At 37.9% G+C, this 13,211-nt stretch overlaps 3 protein-coding genes across 3 annotated transcripts in view; 2 read left to right on the top strand and 1 right to left on the bottom strand.

Moving 5' to 3' along the window:
• Window positions 1-3,544: 3,544 nt before the first annotated feature.
• The window catches only part of LOC137049398 (magnesium-dependent phosphatase 1-like), a 29,599-nt gene continuing 19,932 nt past the window's right edge, over window positions 3,545-13,211 (top strand). The window contains exons 1-4 of the mRNA XM_067427953.1: window positions 3,545-3,652; window positions 12,229-12,292; window positions 12,392-12,499; window positions 12,598-12,705. Coding sequence (XP_067284054.1) covers window positions 3,619-3,652; window positions 12,229-12,292; window positions 12,392-12,499; window positions 12,598-12,705 — 314 coding nt within the window. The 5' untranslated portion in view covers window positions 3,545-3,618. The remainder of the gene's footprint in view (window positions 3,653-12,228; window positions 12,293-12,391; window positions 12,500-12,597; window positions 12,706-13,211) is intronic.
• On the top strand, window positions 4,770-7,044 carry LOC137049260 (uncharacterized). The gene is made up of 3 exons (XM_067427758.1): window positions 4,770-5,482; window positions 5,630-5,765; window positions 6,022-7,044. Exons 1-3 carry the CDS (start codon window positions 4,860-4,862, stop codon window positions 6,769-6,771), a joined length of 1,509 nt encoding a protein of 502 aa, XP_067283859.1. The 5' UTR covers window positions 4,770-4,859; the 3' UTR covers window positions 6,772-7,044.
• Window positions 7,153-10,004, bottom strand: LOC137049281 (uncharacterized). The gene is made up of 5 exons (XM_067427780.1): window positions 9,769-10,004; window positions 8,724-8,918; window positions 8,560-8,639; window positions 8,402-8,456; window positions 7,153-8,198 (listed from the first exon to the last, which is right to left on the bottom strand). Exons 1-5 carry the CDS (start codon window positions 9,865-9,867, stop codon window positions 7,287-7,289), a joined length of 1,341 nt encoding a protein of 446 aa, XP_067283881.1. The 5' UTR covers window positions 9,868-10,004; the 3' UTR covers window positions 7,153-7,286.

Below are 13,211 nucleotides of genomic sequence, written 5' to 3'. Positions count from 1 at the left end.
GCTTCTAAACCTCCACGATGAGAGTGTCATCCATTGCTGTCTTTCCAGGACAGGTGCACTCTGAAGAACACTGCCTGTGACACCACTTGCTTTTTGTTTATCGTTTCTGTTATGCCAGCATATAGTTATAATATATACATAATTTAATTCATATTTAATTTAAGCTAAACTGGCATACATTATTTAAAATTAGTTTTGTAGTTCAGGCAAAAACTTATGGCAGTGACTTCGTTTTTTTGTGTAGAACTTTTTTTTCTTCCAAAGCGCTGGATGTCATGGTGACTGAGAAACACACGGAACACTTCACTAAATTATTTCATGGTTAAATGTGTTATTTTTCATGTTAACCAGGTTAATTTTGATCAGAACAATGTACTGTGGCTTTAATTCATCGTGAGCAGCGCGTCAAAAATAGACCTGGCGCCGAAACGATCGCGGCACTGCCGCTTCTGCTCTGCTCCTGCTACGCGCCGCTGCGCTGCCTCTGCTGCCGGTGTGAATGCACTCATTGATTAACATGGGCGCCGAAAAAAATACGCGCTGCTTACGCCCTGCTTACGCGTGCAGTGTGAAGCCGGCGTGACAGCTGTAGGTCTTCTAGTAGTTGTGGAAAGTAAAATCTGAATCACGTTGTTTAAATGTGTTGTCCCATTGCTTTTGGCTCACTATGGACTTCTCCCCATCCATCTCCCTTGACTTTATCAGACTTTATGTCTCCACGTCCCCCCGACTGTCTCATAGACAGTAAAAGATTGCCTGCGAGCGTCTCCTCAGGTCTATACGGTAATTTCTCAACTGTGCGACAGAGTCGCGTTGGTTATGATGCAATCATTAGCCTATTTTTACAAAAACAGCTTCTGCGGGGCGATAGTGTAAGATACAAGGTAATGGAGCCTTTTATACATTGTCGTGTTTCTTTAGAAATAAACAATGGAGTCTTTAAACGCCTCAGATGTAAAGTTATTCACTGTCAAAGTGACTCAAAAATGAATGCTAACAGCAGGTGATGGCTTGGTTAGCAATGGTTCCGTCCCTATGGGTGGAACGCTTTCCGAGTGCTAGATTACCCCCTTGGTTCCCCTCTGTTCCAAACACATGCATATAACATCCTGTATATGGGTAGTTTACATGATAAAAGTAATCTTAAAGTTAAGATAAGCCTCTAGTTTTAATCATTTAAAGGGGCCTTTGAAGTTGGGGAAAAAACTTCTGGCAGTGTTGTGTTTTCGTGTATTTTATTTTTATTTTTCACAGCTCTGGATCATAATGGTGATTGTTTAACACATAGAACAATTCACTACATTATTTCATGGTGAAATGTGTTTTTTTTTCATGTTAATTTTCAGCTTTAAATGTTTTACTTAAAGGTGCCATATTTAAAAATTGAGGTAAAAATATCCAAAAAATGACCTACACGCATCAAAAGAATGAGATGAAATAAGGGCGATGATGTCATTAAAAATGTGTCAAGTTATAGTGCTGCAGAAATATCAACCTTAATTAGCTTTAGCATTACTAGCCCCGGCCCGTTAGGTATCGTAATACCAGTTTCGGCCATGGGAGGCGGTATGCCTGCAATACACGAATAACCCGCACGGCTTGTGGGCGTACTTGAACCTGATGTCAATTGTGTGGTAAGTACAGCCCACTACTTCATTTCAGTTCAGGGAAGAGAGCAGACGGATGGCCGAAGCCTTTGGCCCCTTAAATGTATCTATGATAAAAATAGCTGTTTTTACCTGACCGGAAAAAGCGGAAGTGCAGGCGCCCGGTGACTGTGTCCCATCCCGTCATAATGAAAGTCTCGGTACTCGCGAGCCGTTTAGAATAGGTCCCCTTCAGTGGACGAAAAGTTGCATAGTGCACCTTTAATAGTACTGTATGTAAAAGATGATTCTTATTAATTTTTAAAAAATTAACTTGAAAGAAAAAGCTAATGGAGGACTTTCATTTTTACTTATATAAACTAATATAATGTATTTTACCGGAAAGTTTAAAGCTCATAACCATTAATATTTGAAGTACTTGAAGTGCAGTGTTATGTTGCATCATGACATGCAGTATTTGTCCTAAAAAGTAAATATGATGTTTGTTACCTCAATAAATTTAAGGTCATTCTTATTTTTAGTTTTATGTTCTATTATATTAACATTAAAAGAACACTCTTTTTTTTAAACTAAAATAACAGCAAAGGGTAAAAAAAAATGAATTCCCAAAAATTAAAACGGAAAAAAAGGAATCTGCAAAAATTAAAACGGAAAAAACGGAATTTGCAAAAATTAAAACGGAAAAAACGGAATTCCTGAATACCATCACGACTGAAAATGTGACACTGATCTCATGATAGTTCCATAAACTTTTGTTCTATTACAGCAGCGAAAATATTTCCTAGATCAGATCATATTTCCACATCAGAACCACAACGCATCTCACAGCAATAGTGTGGTAATTAATGATTCAGCGTTTGAATGAATCGGTTGAATCAAAGATTCAATGACCTGTTCATAAACGACTGCCTCATTCATGAACGAATCAGCCGTTTGAACGAACCGACTCAATGACTTACTCATTAAGACCTTCCGCCACCTACTGGTTGTTTAGTTTCATGATTAAACATTCTTTCCAACGTTTCTTATTTGTATTAAAATATATATATTTAAAACAATCTCATAACATTATTTAATGCAGTTTGTCAGTGTAAATTATTTAATTTAACAAACGTTATTCTAATTTAATTTATTGATCAAATTTAAGAATATAAAAGGAAAGCTGAAGCATATCTTATAAGATTAATCCTCATAAATATGAAGATTTAAATAAATCAAAGCTGATGAAAATGTTACTTCTGAATAGATATTTAACTTTGCTGATAACCCTGATATTGTGAGTCAGAATGTAAACTGGGCAGCAGATGATAAGCACAATTAGCCTACATTAACCCAAAACGAATTAAATTAAAGCACCACAGCCCATACTGTTTTCTTCATTTTAATTATTAGAATATAGACATTAATATAACAAACTGTTATACAAGTACTTTTACTTTTAATACTTAAAGTACATTTAAAATCAAGTACTTTTTACTTTTACTTGAGTAGGGTTGTCGTTGTAGTACTTCTACTTTCTTCTTACTTACAGCTCTGGTATTTTTTCCATCTTAGAGACCCCCTACTCCCGCGGTCTCACCCTTGCTTGACCTCGTACCACATCTGCTTATCCTTGTTTCACACCCTTTAGGCATCTTGCAAAATTCTCAGCACATTTCCTCAGCAATCTTCTGCACATTTGCAAGTTAAATCATCATAAGCAAATTCAATAACAATTCAATTTATAATGATCACACTCAATCATTAACATTTGATGGTGAAAAACACAATTAATACTGTATACTTAATACTTTTTAATGTGAATTACAATATGCAACATGATTAATACTTAAAATTATATGTAATATTTTTATTATTGTCTGAGAAGTTCATGTTTAAAGACATCAAAGCTACTTAACCTACGCGTTGATGACGTAATGACGCTACTTCCTCCTTACCGGCAAACCAGAAGTAGGTTGCTGTTCGTGTGATTTTGAGTTCTGTTAAGTTCCGTGTCAGTCACAAATCAAAGATGTCTAAACCGAAATTAATAGTGTTCGACCTCGGTAAGTTTCTACAGTTATTGTTTAGCTTTTTACTTCAGAGTAACGCTCAGTAAATGCCAAGATAAATACACTTATGTGATATTTCACTATGTAGAAACCACAGAATATTTTTAAGCACACTGGCTGATATTTTTAATGCAGCAGCAGTAACTGTTGATAGATACTAGCCTATGGTATTTTTTTAAACTATGTGTGATGTTAATAGTAATACTATAAAATGTATGTTCAAAACTCTTTACCTTTTGTAAAAATGGTGATATATAACAGTTAGCTGTTAGAATTTTATATTATAATAAGCCTATATGTTTTATAAAACATATAGGCTAATAACATAAAATATATAAATATAATAGTGTGTGTGTGTGTGTGTGTGTGTGTGTGTGTGTGTGTGTGTGTCATGAGAGTAAAGCAGCAGAACAATAGAGCGAAAGTGAACCCATCCTCGATGCGTCAGGTGCATTTTTTTTTACATACGCGTCACCCAGCATACCATGAAAAAGTCACAGCTCACACCTCGATTTTCGAAGCGCGGCTAGCTTGACCGCAGTTAATCACTGGGGTAATCCAGAAAGCCGGTTGTGAGATGTGCCCCGGTATGTCTAAGAGCAAGTGGATATCCTCAACTTTCGGTTCCATAAACGGAGGTAACTTTCAGGGTATGAAAAAAACAAAAAAAAACTTTCAGGGTATGTAAGTAACATGGCAACTCCCTCTCTAAACATAATCTGCTCCGGAACAGGTTATGTTCCAGGGTTAGTTTGCTTAAGAGGTATTCAGATGTGTTATATAATTAAAATAGTTATTAATATAACCACATTTGTTTCAGTTATATAATATACAATATTATTAAATTAATTCTAAAGAATTAGAATACAAAATAATACAAAAGAAGTTAAATGCTAATGCAATTCAAATATATTTTATTTATTTTACTGTCATCTCGCACATATCATCTGCATTCAATTAATTAGCATCAAGCAAGTTATAATTTAAAGGTCCCGTTTTTCATGCGTTTTTGAGGCTTTGTGTTTACAGTGTGGAATATAACATGCCCGGAAAGGTCCCGCCTCTTACCATAACAGGGAGATGGACACGCTCAATAGCCTACGTGCACAAGCGCAGTGACGAACTTCCGCTATTGTCAGAAGTCGGCATATCAGTTTCCGGTTTACTTCCTGTCTTCATCCGCTATAAACAAACAAACAAGATGTGTGCTGCTGTTGTTGTACGGAAAAAGAAATATAATGTGCGAGACACATCTAGATTTCAAAGTACCATGAGTGGGTCTAAGGAGCATTGCTGTGTGCCACTTTGCTCGGCTTCAAGTCGGTACAACAGCCATTTGAGCTTCCACCGCTTCCCGAAGGACACCAACCTTCGTGCGCAGTGGTTGCACAAAATAAGGAGGGCGCGATTTTCGGTTACCACTCACACCAAGGTATGCAGTCGACATTTCACCGAGAATGAAATCCGCACTTCTGCTAAGGGTAGACGGGTTTTAGCAGCAGGTTCTGTTCCATCGTTATTCGAGTGGAATAACTATACAAAGGTGTCACGGGCCGGTGTTTGGGAGCGCCGATCTCGACCACCAAGTCCAGAACCTGACCCGCCGAGACCCGAGGAAGACATTGAGCATCCCGCCATGGTTCCGATGGTTGTAGACCACGACTACGCTACCAGTCGTACTGTATGTGTAGACCGAAAGCAGTATGAAGATGCGTTGAGGGAAATCGAGGCACTGAGGGAGCAGCTCCAAACAGTTCACCTTCATCACTCATTTGGACTTAAACGGTTTGCTTCGTCGCCCGAAGACATCAGATTTTACACCAGGTAAGACAGTTGTAATATCAACATCATCTCATAACATTTTACTGATTGACTAACTGACCAAGTAATTGTTTTTCACTGTCATCTTAATCATATTCTTGAGCTTGTATGACGAAAACAACTAATTTTGATTGTAATACTGTATTTTAGATTCCCCTCATACGAGCATCTGATGGCGTTCTGGAACCTGATCGAGACAGCAACAGCAAAAATGGTTAGGGTCACCAGGGCAAAGAAACCCTATGCCACTAGCACATCAATTGAAAGCCCTATATCCAGACCAACTGTAAGTTTTCTCTCTCTCAATCACACACACACACACACACACACACACACACCCCAATATGAGAGATACATGTAGTACTGACACTAAAAATAAGTTCACTCTGTAAACTTTTTTTTTCTATCACAGTAATTTTCTTTTTGGGTGACAATCTGTATTATACACAATACAGATTGTTACCATCCATGATACATATTGTTACATGTTTGTATTGCATTATCTTGGTACACCCCTACTCATTAAACTCATCTCTTCCCAGAAACTGCTGCCGATAGATGAGCTTTTTCTTTTCCTCACATACCTGTCCACTGGCTGTACCCAGAGAGAGTTGGCTCACAGATTTAACATCCACAGAGCAACAGTCAGCCGAATCATTGTGACCTGGGCCAACTTCCTCTACAGCTTACTGGGCTCAGTCTGTATATGGATGTCTCCTGCAGCTGTGAAGGCCAGTCTTCCTCGGGACTTTGATGGCAGCTACAGCAACACACAAGTAGTGCTTGATTGTACAGAGCTACGGTGTCAAACACCTTCATCCCTGCTCCTTCAGAGCGAAGTTTTTTCAAACTACAAGTCCCATTGCACCTTTAAGGCTATGGTGGGCATGTCCCCTCACGGAGCCCTGACTTTTGTGTCAGCACTCTTTGAGGGTTCCATGAGTGACAGAGAGGTGTTTCGTCAGTCAGGGATTACATCACTCTTAACACCTGACATGGCCATCATGGTGGACAAGGGATTCTTGGTGGATGACCTTGTACCTGGGCCTGTTCATCGTCCTGCCTTCCTCTCCAAGAAGGCCCAAATGTCTGAGGTAGATGTTCTGAAGACGCAGTCCATTGCCCGTTTGAGAGTACACATCGAAAGGTTAATCAGAAGAGTTAAAGAGAATAAACTCTTTGACACTACTATCCCTCTCTCTATTGCAGGGAGCATAAATCAAATCTTTACAGTTGCTTGTCTCCTCTCAAACTACCAAAATGGACCTTTGGTCAAGAAATGGAGATTATGAAGTGAGATACTGTAGCCATTTTCTAAAGAGGTTGATGTTAACTACTTGTGTTCACAAAATAATAACTGTCATTTTGTAAATTGCCTGATATAATTAGTAAATATGTTTATACATTTGTGAGCTACTGTTGCCATATTTTAAAGAGATTTATATTAACTATTTGTTCAACAAATTCATAAGAATAACTAAACTTGCAAAATGATTCTCAGATATAATTTGTAAATATTTTTGTAAACTTTCATATTAACTTGTAGGTGGAACATAATAAACACCTAAAAATCACAGGCATGGTCATGTAATCATTTACTATCATTTGCTGTTAAAGACGGTTGTAGTGCCAGAGACATCTGCCTTTAGTACAATGGTTATAAATGACTAGTCTTTTTCTTGGGGTGCTCAGTGTTAACATACTTTTATTAATCATAAAAACATCTTTAATTTTAAATTTTAATAATAACACAAAGCATAAAACATTTAAAAGGAAACAATAAACAAAAAAAACATTAGTTGAAGTCCTACTCCTGAAGCAGACATTTCTGTATGTAGACATAGAAATAAAACCTGTCTACTTTCCCTCTGATCACATCCAAGACATCATTGTCTCTGTAAATTCTTTGGATGAGTATGTCTTCCTCGGCTGAAACAACAAAATCACACCAAATCATCCCTGTTAATAACATCTGCCCCTGTATTTGCCAGTAGTAAGCATGTGTTGGTTTTAGCTCCAATTTGCCTGCCTTCATTTTCAGATATGGGCAGTCGACATAGCTTTTAACATTTGGGCATTTAATCTCAACCAGCCCAAACTGACATTGCTCTGAAGGGTCAAAGATTAACCCGTCTGGTGATGCACCCAGCCAAGGAGCATCTGGGTGAATTACTAATCCACAGGGGTAGTGGTTGACCCTTTTTATTTGGCAATATTCCCAAATTGCATCTGCCTCCAATTCGAGCCCCCTCTTCATAGCTGCCGTCTGCCGGGTCCCTTGCAGTATCCGGTTCGCCAGACCTTCTTCTGTGTTCTCTCGAACCTGGCAGATCTCCCGAAACCGTGAGGCAGTCAGTCTATGCCTCCTTAGCTGATGCCATTCAGTACATGAACTTTGGTCTCTGGTAGCACATTCATATTTGTGTGCCATGTCCCAGGTGACCTCCAGACTCTTACAGTGTAGCTGTTGTGGTTCAGTACAGACATACATGCAACTAGATGGCTGTAGGCGGTAGTTCTGAAGAGGCACAGATGGTTGTGGTGGGGCAGCATGGAAGGAGAGGTTTCGGTTTGCTATTGCAGGTTGTTGGTAGGACAAGGGACTACCAGCTTGAACCTTGCCCAGGGCAGAGTCGACCAGGGGAATTTCACAGCTGACGCCCAAGCTGCAGATCATCGGTGCCTCAGCTATAGAGAAATCTTTATATACCTCTTTCACCTGGGAAATAATAATATAACAATTCGCTAAATATAATAATATAAAATAACCACTATTATCATACCAGTAACTTTTTTTTCTGTAATTTCTATCCGCAGTGTGTTATGCATGGATTTGTAATCAGAAAATCATGAAATATTGGTTTACAGATTTTGGTTATGATAAACTGTACAGTGAAATTTGATTGTTATATCCCTACTCACCTGAAGGACGGATAGATCAGGTAGATCTCCAGTCAGGCCTTTGTAGAGTGTGCTCCTGTGTAGAACATAAAACTTTCATGAGTGGAAAGTGGCATATCCACAAAGGAATTTTAATTTAACATGCAACATGTAATAAATCTCCAATAATCAGCTTTTACCTTACACCCTCAGTTGTTGCTCTACACTTTGGCTTAGCAGACAACACGACCATCTTTTCCACAGGGCCTGGCTTAATACCCTATCAAGTTATTGAGGATACAGTTAAAAGTTAGATGTAGTTAGAAAATATAGCCACAGGTCTATAATTATAGTGCACACTTACCAAAGTTCTGGGCTTGTGCCACTGCTGTTCCCCTTCAGTACAGCTTAGCACAGGAGGGACCACTGACATATTCAGTTCAGAGTAATGTGCTGACTGGAACAGCAAAGCAACACAGTGGTTGCATAATGCAGCTCCAGCAACACATGTGCAGCTGTGTTCAATAAGCTCCACAGGACTGGAGTCTTTCAACACCACCTGCATAAGTAAAATGAAGTATTAAATACTGATTTGTCATTGCTTGATCACTGTTTAATCATTTGTTTAGGACATAATCTTGTTTTTTCATTCTATATCTAATATTCTAGATTATGTAGTATAATATGCCAACAAAATCCTTAAATGTTTATTTGAAACATGTTAGCCTAATACCTTTAAATAATACAAGATTGTATCTTAAACGAATGACTGAGTTGAGGAAAACTTGAACAAGAACACATTTTACCCAGAGGGGACCAGCTAGGGAAACTTACCTGCCTACAATATAGTTACATTAAACATGAATGCCCTTAGCTGAGTCCCCAGGAACACCGGGTTATATAAGTAATAATATTAACGTTATAACATCAACAAGAACGCATGCAGTAACCCGAATGGGGACAAGCAAAGTAAACTCACCTGTCAATTTTAACCACTCTTTTCATTACATAACGTTACTCATTTAAGAGTTATAATAATACTAAACAAGATTACCTTTGCTAAATCCCCAGGAACATCAGGAACACCGGGCTATTAAAGTAACAAGCCTACAACTGCTGGCTTATCAATTCTAGCTTCACCATACTCTCAAACTGTGAGGTTTCTCTGCTTTCCTCATGGACCTGTAGCACAATGCCCTGACAGTGACAGCGCCTGTGCCCTGATCTTTATTAGAAACTGAGAGGAGAGCAAGTTAATGCCATTGAGATTACAATTATCACAAAAGAACCGTCTGCGTTTAAAATTAAGAAAAACAAACTTCTATACTAACTTTACACTACAAACGAATACGTCGCTAACTAGCTTAGCCGCTATCTGCCGGCATAACACGTTAGATTAAACTACTTACCCTCGTAGTTGTGCAGGTAACTTGATATATAAAGTTTAAATCCCTTGTCCCTCTTGCTTGTCGGAGCAGGAGACCAGGCATCGACGATGCGATGAACATCGCTGACGCTTATTTTTGGAAGGTCCTGGAGACATCTAGTAAAGCAAGACATTCTGGCCGATGCGTTAGAAAACCGGAAACAGAAATGCCGACTTCTGGCGACAGCGGAAGTTCGTCACTACGCTTTGTGCACAGAGCCTATGGGTGCTCTTCTCCAAGTGGGAGAGAAACAAGACCACGCCCCCTTTTTTGCGTGTACTTGTGGGCGGAGGGTTAGTCAACAAACTGTTCTACTGCAAGGAAGTGCAGGGGTGTAGTCCAAACCAGCCGTTCGCTGTAGGCTTTGAATGGGAACTTCTGTTAAATAAAATCTCTCTTGGCATTAAACTTTGAGCTTTATAATTTTACATGTATTATTTATGCTCTAACGGCAACATTACACGCTAACTAAAATTTGAAACATGGGATTGCGAAGAAAAGGACCTTTAAAGATTATTTATTAAAAGAAAACATTGAAAAAATGATTGCACAACCATCCAGTAGGTGGCAATCTGTATTAAGTAGGTTCTGTAAATCACCATTAACCAAAAGAAGAAGAGGAAGTGGACTGGCGAGCTTTTTCTTAGCGTCTGTTTCAGTGGCTACGTTTACATGGACAACAATACTCCGATATTAATCTGATTAAGACAATACTCTGATTAAGAGGCTACCATGTAGACAGCGATTTCTATTTACCTTAATCTGATTAAAGTCATAATCTAACTGAACATAAAATGGATTAAGACATGTGGAGTATGCCTATTTTAGTTGCATTATCGGAGACATGTACACACTAATCTAACTATTAATGTCATGTCGGATATTTCACCGCATTTTGTGACAGGACACATAACGTTACGCACAACAGGGGAGTGCAGAGGGGAGGCTTTGTGGGTTGGAGCCTCTGCCCTTTTTGAAAATTAATCAAATGTGCCCCTCAACAATCATCGATAATATTGTGGCCAATAAAACAGAATTGGAATTATAATTAATATAACAATGTGTACAAAACAGTAACAAATGGCGGAAAAGTCACGTTTATCTTTTACCTATCTGTGAGTCTGAAATGTCGTTGTCATAACGCGTTGCTATGGGTGGTGTGTGTTTTGCTTGACTGTTCATTCTGAACACTGCGTCCTCTCTCTATATTTTTATTTTTGTTGTAATAATGCTCATTGTAAAAGTAAAATACAATAAGTTTGTATCTGTAATCGCAAACCAGATGGGTCATTCAGTGAACGCCTGTGGCTCGACGGCAGGAAAAACAATCCAAACAGTCACGATTTTTAAACCTTTTTCATCATTAATCAAAGCTATTATTATAAATGTAGGCTGTCAATAAGGAGGAAAGAGGAGCAGTGTCTCTTCAAAAAAACAGAAATAGACAATACATACTATTACACAAATAAATTAAAGTAAATGTATATAAAACGTTATAAAAATGAGTGTTTTTTTTTTAGTACTTCTTAATGTAAAGTAACACTGTCCAACAGCGACACCCGCAGGTGAAGTTAGCAGGTTTCCTGAGCCCATAAAATTAACACACCTGCCAAAGTCACACTATGATTGGATGTTGGAGACCATAGCGTGGCATGGGGACGTAATGACGTGCCATAATCGATCTATGTTCTATCACATGTAAAACGGGAACATGAACGGAGTACTCTAAAAGCAACTCATGTAAACACCTTAATCAGAATATTGTCTTATTTAGAATAAGGTCAATAATTAGATTACTGCTGTCCATGTAAACGTAGTCACTGATTCGTCGCTCTGTCTTGTGTTAGTGGTTAACATAGAACAGTGTTTATCTGAAATAAAAAATATTTTGTAACATTGTCCTTCCAATTAAATGGTTTGGGTCGGTAAGAATTGTATTAATTTTTTTGGAAAAGAACTTGAATACATAAATTATGTACAGTTATTTAATTGATCAAGTGACAGTAAAGACATTTGTAATGTTGCAAAAGCTTTATATTTCAGATAAATACTGTTCTTTTGAACTTTGTATCAAAGAATCTTAAAAAAAAATTTTACACAACTGTTTTCAACATTAATATTAATTATAAATGTTTCTTGAGCAGTAAATCATCATATTAGAATGATTTCTGAAGGATCATGTGACACTGAAGACCGGAGTAATGGTGCTCAAAATTCAGCTTTGCACCACAGGAATGAATTACATTTTAAAATATATTTTAATAAAATACAGCTGTAAATTACAGCTTTTCGTATTTCTAATAACATAAATGCTGCCTTGGTGAGCAGAAGATACTACTTTTAAAAACATTAAAAAAAATCTTACTGCGTGTGTGTGTGTCTGTGTGTGTGTGTGTGTACATGTATTTATTTTTTACATTTATTTACCTTTTTGTCTTTTAGATTTCACCCTCTGGCCATTATTTTCTGACGCTCATGTTCAGGCACCTTTTCACATCGATGACAGGTTGGTCTTCTCCAGATATTGTGTTCATTCACCGTTTGTTCTTTTGATTTATAGATGTTTGTTTACCCAGTTGTTTTTGCTGTTGTTTCTTTGCTCCAGCGGAACAGTGCGGGATTCGAGATTTGCTGAAGTTCCCGTTTGCCAAGATACTGAAAAGATCCTGAGCTCACTCCATAGTCAAGGATTCAAGATCGGCATTGCATCACGGTAAGACTTAAAATCAGAAAAAAATGGTTATATATATATATATATATATATATATATATATATATATATATAAGCTGTGTTCTTTCTGTTTCTCAAAGATCCACTGATCGAGAAGGAGCCAATCAACTGCTGTCACTCTATAATTTCAACCAATACATCTCCTTCAAAGAGATCTACCCTGGGTCAAAGGTCACTCACTTTAAGAGGTATAGGATTGACTCTTTTGAATATGGCCAGTAATCAATCCCATGGTAACCACCCAGAATACCCTAGCAACCACATAGCAATGCTGAAAAACATTCAGAACACGAGTAACCCCATAACAACGCATTCTGTGGCATCACACACATTTTCTCTTTAGAATATTTAAAAATGTAATTGATCACAAGAGGTGCTCAAGCAACGGATGCTAACAAGCCTCCTTATTATAACACCCGTCTCCCATGCCGGAGGCTCAGGTTTGAGGCCCACACAGAGCAGGGCGAGTAAGACCTGAGGGGTTACATTTATATACACCACTGGTCGCTGGCTTTTATGTTACAAAAGTTGTTGTTCATCAATAAAACAGCACAACATTTTTACAACATTGATAATAATCATAAATGTTTCTTGAGCAGAAAACAATCATATTAGTATAATTTCTAAAGGATCACGAAGATTGTAGTAATGGTACTACACTAATGGTGTAATGGGGCTGAAATAAGTAATAGTA

This window comes from Pseudorasbora parva, chromosome 20 (genome assembly GCF_024679245.1).
Source record: "Pseudorasbora parva isolate DD20220531a chromosome 20, ASM2467924v1, whole genome shotgun sequence".
NCBI classification, from domain to species: domain Eukaryota; kingdom Metazoa; phylum Chordata; class Actinopteri; order Cypriniformes; family Gobionidae; genus Pseudorasbora; species Pseudorasbora parva.
This window is presented reverse-complemented; position numbering and strand designations above follow the sequence as displayed.